At 49.0% G+C, this 6858-nt stretch overlaps 1 protein-coding gene across 2 annotated transcripts in view; it reads left to right on the top strand.

Moving 5' to 3' along the window:
- The first annotated feature begins 798 nt into the window (after positions 1 to 798).
- Positions 799 to 6858, top strand: part of Kcnh1 (potassium voltage-gated channel subfamily H member 1) — a 334166-nt gene continuing 328106 nt past the window's right edge. Inside the window, exon 1 of one of the 2 annotated variants that reach the window (XM_004861998.4) lies at positions 799 to 995. In XM_004861998.4, the coding sequence (XP_004862055.1) occupies positions 917 to 995 (79 nt within the window). In that variant the 5' untranslated portion in view covers positions 799 to 916. The remainder of the gene's footprint in view (positions 996 to 6858) is intronic. The other variant, XM_004861999.4, reaches the window with a different exon arrangement.

Raw genomic sequence — 6858 nt, 5'->3', positions numbered from 1 at the left:
GTTCACCTGTGAGCGCAGGAAGGGCCACTAGGCGGAGCTAGCGTTTCAGGAGTCGCCTCCGAGCCTGCAGCTGGGGCGGGCAGGGTCGCCCCGCGCGGGAGAGAAGCCGCCCCGCTTTTGGAAGCCTGTGCCAGCCCCTGCCCTCTCCCGCACAAGCCATCTGCTCACCCGATGCCACACGAGTGGCCGAGGGCGACGCTGTACGGTGACGGCCCAGTTTGCCAGTCACGCCGGCGATGTCGGGCTTCAAATCTAGCGCGCCTTCCGCTGAGCTTTGCACGGCGACTGAGAGCTGCTGGGAAGGGACGCCTGTCCCGCCTCTGAGGCCCAGAAACCGCGATGGGAGATGGGGTGTCAGGGCGGTCACCTCCCGCGGAGCAGGCAGGCTCCGTCCCGGTCCGAGTCCGCCAGGGCCGCCCCGGAGCCAGCGCTTGGCCCCCGCAGCTCAGGCAGGCGTCTGACCCCGGCTGCCTGCTGACCTGGGGGCGGCGCTTCGGCTCAATCGCCTGGGCGCGCGTCTTTCCGGCGAAGGCCCGCCTCGCCCGCGGCCGCCTGTCTCGCTCTGCAGCCCGCCCGCCCGCCCGCAGCCTGGCGAAATCGCAGCCCCGCCAGGGCAGCCCAGCGGGCGCAGCGGGAGTGTGGGGAGACCTCTCCCGAGCCCGGGCCCTCCGCTCCGCGCCCACGCAGTTCCCGGGGCGCCCAGAGGGGCCGCTGCCTCGCCCGTCCGCCCGCCCGCGCCCGGTAGGGGGCGCCACGGCCCCTCGGGTCTCCCCGCCCACCGGAGGCGGCGGCCGGGCCGAACCGCACGACCGGATCGCGGGCGGCGGGAGGAGGGCGCGGGGCGCATGGGGCGCTGCGAACCGGGATCGCGCGCGGGCCCGCGCCCAGCTGCCTGCCGCGGTGAGGAGCGGCGGGGATGACCATGGCCGGGGGCCGGCGGGGACTGGTGGCCCCGCAGAACACGTTCCTGGAGAACATCGTCCGGCGGTCCAACGGTAAGGGCGCCCGGACCGGCTGCGCCGGGCGTCTCATTCTCATTTTTCCGCCCCTGCTTTTCTCGCAGGCGCCGCCCGCCGCTGGGTGCCCGCGGAGGCAGCAGCGCCGGCCGAGGCTGCTCGCCGGGCGCCGCTGCCCGAGAGCGGGGAGCCCCGCAGCGTCACGCCGGGGCCGCGAAGTCCCGGGAAAGTGCTCGGTGCGGGATGCGGCGCCTCCACTGTCCCCGCTCGCTGCTGGGAGTCGCGGGGACCCCGAACCCGGACCCCGGAGGGGCGTCGCTTCGCTCACACCTCCGCCCACCGCCCCTTCCAGGTCGACCCAGGGCCGGGGAGGTGGAGGGACAGCGAGGCCAAGGGGTGACAGGTGCAGATCTACGCCCACGACCGCGTGTCAGGAAGCCCCGGCGGAGGTCCATCCACTGCCCAGCACCCTCTCCCCGCGGTGAAGATGGGGCGCAGCCCTCAGGGGCCGAGTCCTAGGAGCAGGAAAGGAAGGGGAGGATTTCAAGCATCTCTGGACCATGCGGCGACCAGGGCTGAAGCATCGCAGGCAGAGCCGTCCTGGCTTCCGAAGCTCAGCTACGCCTGTGCATCAGCGGCCCACGGAAAGGGAGCTCAGCCAGAGATGCGCTTGGCAGGAGCTGGATCCCTCTCTTTCCGGAGACAGGTGACAGTCATCTTCCAAGACAGCCCGGAGCGAACTCAGGAAATGGGCTTTAATAATGTGTAAAGACTTCAGTTTCCAAGCCTTCAGGAGCTGGTGTTTTAAACAATGAGTTTCCATTTGGATTTAGTTAGGAATTCAGGAGAAGGGCATGAAATATAACTTGTGCTCCTAATAAATACTCTAATTAAAAAGTGATTGAAGTTTATCTTATAAGAAAAAAGATATCAACCTGGATAGCAAATCATGTGTTATGTGCTTTCTTGGAAATGATCATCTAAAAAATTGTGTGTTTCTTAAAGATGAGAGTGTCAGAGAGGGTTTCTGACCAGCTACCTTTCTCTTCAAGGTCTTCCGTATTCAAACCTACTGAGGTGGCTTTTACAGCAAGGGCCCAGAATTACTAAAGGAACAGCCAGCGTTAACTCTGCCACCCTAAAGAAAGCAGATTTGATAGAAACTCAGTATTTCAGACTTACCGTGTGCTTTTGCTGTTGTCGCTGGCCTGGTGCGATTCGGGGACCCCACTGTCAGTGACGTAACTTTCGCACAGGTGTCAATGCGGTTCCATCTTCTGGTGGAGAGGCAGGGCCCCCCAAGTTGGGGGAAGCTCTGTGTCTCACGTGTGCTGTACGGGTTTGTGAGTGGAGGAGCACGGGAACCCACTGCGCAGACCTGGGGCTTCCGGGGTTTGTGGGAGGACCTCGACCTCCGGGCTCTCAGAGGGCAGACACCTCCTCCTTTCGGTGATCCTGGAGCCACTTCCCCCAAGCGAGCATAGCGTGTCCACAGAGTAAGTGGCTGGGAATAGTCTTAGCCCTGGAATTTTCATCTCGGCACCAGTTCCAGCAGCTTGATTTCAATTAACCAATCAGCAGCAAAACAAAACATGGTGGGCAACTTGGGTGAACTTTAAAAATTATTATTTCAGGTGAAAAAGTGCTGATCTTGAAATGTGGGATTTTTATTTTCAGTAATCCCTTTCATAACATTCTGTGAACATGAATGGAGAAAAAAAGCGAACTCTTAGAAATATCACAATATCTGCATGCATTATATTATTTTACTGTGATGGAAAAAGTCCATTTGAAAATATTGATTGTCTCCTCCTAAAATCCACCAACCTATTTTTGGAGATTACAGCATTTAAGTTGCATTTTACCTTTAAATAGCAATACTTCATGATCATTGTATTAGGTATTTTATCCCAATGGCCCTATCTGGTATTATGGTTCCTCTTTTACAGATAAAAAACCTGAGTCCTAGGAGTACTGTGTGACTTACTGAGAATGGCAGAACAGACAGCCTGAGGCTGGTGTTTTCTGAGGATATCACGCATCCTTCTAGCAGCTTTGCGGCTTCTCTTGCCCTAGTGACTTGGTCCATGGAACAGTTTTGCTATCCTTTAAAAAACTACTCTATGCTAACGAATAATAGAACCGGTCTTATTTTGGGTGATTTGAATATCTGGTGTCTGGAATATCATAGAGTTGTAGGATGAGATGGTCTTTAGATACTATCTAGTCTGTCCCTCCTTCCCCGTCATTATATAAAGAAATTGATTCAAGTGACTTCCATTAAATACTTAAGGGCAGAACAAATACAACCCCAGGGTCTTGTTCTTTGTAGCACACCATTCAGCAGCGTTCCTTGTATTACCATTATTTTCTCTGAGGAAGCATCATTTCCCAGTGGAGACTAAGCAAAATGTTATAACAACAAGAACAACATCCATTTTGGCCAACAGCCACACTACCATATTCAGAGTAACAGGGCAAAGGAGAGGCCAATCACGTTTCAAGAGAGGTCAGTCTTTTCACTTTGTCAGTGGTCTAGCAGAAGACAGTGGTGGAGAAGGGACTGTTCACATGTGTGTTCCCCTTGAGGTCCTGGGTCACTTTCCGTGGACTGCCACCTTTAATCCTCAAGGCCAGCAAAGGAGGAGCGGTGTCTGTTTTAGAGTTTAAAGAACTAAGAATCCTAAAGTTAAGTGACTCACCTACAGTTAGTAAGAGGCAGAGTTAGAGAAAGGTAGGTAAAACTGGATTAGGGACAAGCCAGCAGTTGTTACTGTTTTACTTACTGAACATACTCAGTGAGTGGTGGGGATACAGCGAAAAATAAGAACCCCACCTTCCTCGTAGTAAGTCACTCCCTGATGAATCCTGTTTGCTAGGGTTGACTGGCTGCAACTGTCATGTAGGCCTGTCATTGTAGTTGATAAACATTCTTCAGATGCTTACTGGTTTTGCTGGTGCCAAAATCTGTTTAACTTTCTTTGATACAGTTTGAATACCATTTGAAGGAAAGATTCAGTGATTATCTAGTTTGTTCTTTTTGATTGTTGTAAGTAGGAAGCACGCAAAATGGTTTTTCTTATGATCCTATCAGTGATGGTTTAAAATCCTGTTGGCTTTGTTGCCACACAAGCAAAGCTAGTCCGTTTCTCCTTATAGTCATGTTTGGAAAGTGTTGTTCAGAATATTTTTGGATGGTTGCTTACATCTATAGGCACTTGTTGTCAGATTGCTCAATGAAGTAAACAGGAGATCTGTCTTAGGACGGCTGGCAGAACTTAGTGCCAGAAAATGTCATAAATATTACTCTACATGGTCCCATTCTGGGCAGAACATGTGCTTTCGTGTGCAGGAACCTGTATCAAATAGTTGTAGGTGCCAGGAAGAATCTATACACGTTAACAGGAGTGAAGCGCAGCACATTTTGGTACAGATTTGTGTACATGTATAATTTACAGATTGCTAAGTCAGCTGTGTTTTTGTACAGTGTTAAGTTGGTTCAGGTTGTTGATATAATTAGTTAGCAAACAGGATGAGAGCCGTGGGTAATGTGTCTCCTCATAGATGTGTTGAGCCATGGTAATATTTATAAAACAGAAAACTGGTTAAAATACACGGGCTTTGAAAAGGAATGGATGACATCCTGGGTTATTACCAGCTCAATGGTGCTTGTTTTTCTCGCCATGGATTCTAAGGTAACCTTCATCTGTCTTTCTCTGAAAGTGTCAAAGTGTTGACTCAGGCACTGATCCTACCTGAGGGATGGAGAGGAGGAAGCCTTGTGCTTTAATGTCAGGCCATGAAGCTTCTGAATGCTGTGACGTTTATGAAACCAATCTATTTTAATAATTTATCTCAAGAGAATACATGCATTTGCGAAACACTGTGGGTGAATTGAGTCCTGGCTTCCTTATTTCTGACAGCAGGTCTCCATTTACAGTTGGACTTCATATTTGGCAATGGTTCCTTGAGCACTGTCTTGAAGTGCCTTGATTCTTTCTTCCTCCTCTAAGTTTGGTCAGTTAATGGCTTGAAAGTGAGCATTTGAAAATCTACTTTGGTTAGTTATTCCAAGGAACCTTATTTATAAGGTATTTGATTTATACATTCAGGACTTTGGACCATTATTTTTTATTTTGTTTTGGTTTTGTTTTTCCAAGTAGTACATCTATAACTGGTGAGAATGGAAAGTAGAATCATAGGATCTTAGATCTGAAGAGGTGCTCTGTACAATGCCTCCTGTATATTTGAATCCTCTGCAGAGTATCCAGGCCACTTCTGGCTAGCTTCAGGAATGGGGCACTTTTTTTATACAAAAAAATTCTGTTTTGAAGCAACTGTGCATGGTGGGATGTGATTGTAATCCCAAACTGAGATAAGTGGATTTCAAGTTCGAGGCCAGCCTGGGTTATATGGTGAGTTCAAGAACAGCTTGGATGTCGTGAAACCCTGTCTCAAAAACAACAAACAAACAAAGCAACTATAGCTGTGAGCTAGTTGCTTCTCTTCCTTTCCATCCATTTTTTGCTGCTGTTTGATCAGGTGCCACTCATTCACAGTTTGCTTAAGGAACAAAATGAACCCAGCCCACTGCTTTTTCTAGCTATAAACCTTTTTTTTTTGTAATTTGATGTTATTGTTTTAAATTCTAATCTTTATTTTAAAACTTTAAAATTGTTTGATACTGTAAATAGAAAAGCACATGAAACACTTTGTGCACCATTTTCTTTCCATCTCTGTAAAGTGAGTGCCGTGTTGCCATCACCTACCTCGAGACAGGAGCACGCCACAACTCTAGAGGTCCCCCGGGAGCCTTCCTCATCCCAACGCCCTTGCTCTCCTCCCAGAGGGATTTTACGGCAATAACTTTCCCGCCTTTCCTCGTATTTTACCATTCTGTTTTGCATTCCTGAACACTACAGCTTATATTTTTCTATTTTGGAGCCTATGAGCATGGGATCACATACCATGGATCCTCTTGTTGCTTGGTGATTCCTCTGTGTGGTTACCTGTCTTGCTGACTCACATTCTCTGCTTTATGATACTATGGCAAGACCATACCACCCATTTCATTTATCCATTCTGATGCTGATGGACATGTGGGTTGTTTCCAATTTTGTGCTGTGTTGCGGACATTCTCGTACAAGTCTCTTGGAGTGTGCGGACACATCTCTCTCTTGGGTATATACCTGGGATGTACATGTTTAACTATGGTAGGTGTTTTCAAATAATCTTCCAAATGGTTTGTACCAGTCTACACTCCCAGACATATATGAATGTTCCCATCCTTTTTTCTTTAATAATGAGGTTGCTTAAGTAATCTAGTAACCAATAAACAGGGTCATTTAGGGTTGCTTTACTAATGAGCACATGATCAAAATGAAATGAAAACAAAACTTAACTCTTGTCCTTAGGGAAGCATCAGCATCTACTGATGTTTAAACATCCTCCACGTGAGCTCCCTCACACATGGTCATGAATGACGTGAAAGACTTGTACTCTTAGAATTATGTGCAAAGGGTACATGCAAGGGCTGTGGGTTTTAAAAGATTTGTTTGGCATGTGTGTGTTTAGGAGATTCATTTTCTTAAATTGAGAGGCAATAAACTCTGGGGACAGAGGTTATGTAAGAATTAGAACTGGAAGGGCAAGGGAACTAGGAAGTGCGTAATTTATCTTTCCTTTGGTGAAAGAAATAAAACAAATGACTGTAGGAAGGGACAACTTAGTGGAGGGATCAAAGATCAAAGGAAGGTTAAAACAAAAAGCAAAGACCAGAGTATGGTTCAGTTTTCTAGGCAAGTGGACTCCTCTGAGCCCCTCTGTGCCCAGGAGCCCATGAATGGGACTTGTGAGGTCCGGTCTCATGGGAGACTCCTGGGGAAGCCTGGGGTACACTGTA

The sequence above is a fragment of the Heterocephalus glaber genome, unplaced genomic scaffold (assembly GCF_053883595.1).
Source record: "Heterocephalus glaber isolate CG9 unplaced genomic scaffold, H.glaber_assembly_v1.0 deba00001600, whole genome shotgun sequence".
NCBI classification, from domain to species: Eukaryota; Metazoa; Chordata; class Mammalia; order Rodentia; family Bathyergidae; genus Heterocephalus; species Heterocephalus glaber.
This window is presented reverse-complemented; position numbering and strand designations above follow the sequence as displayed.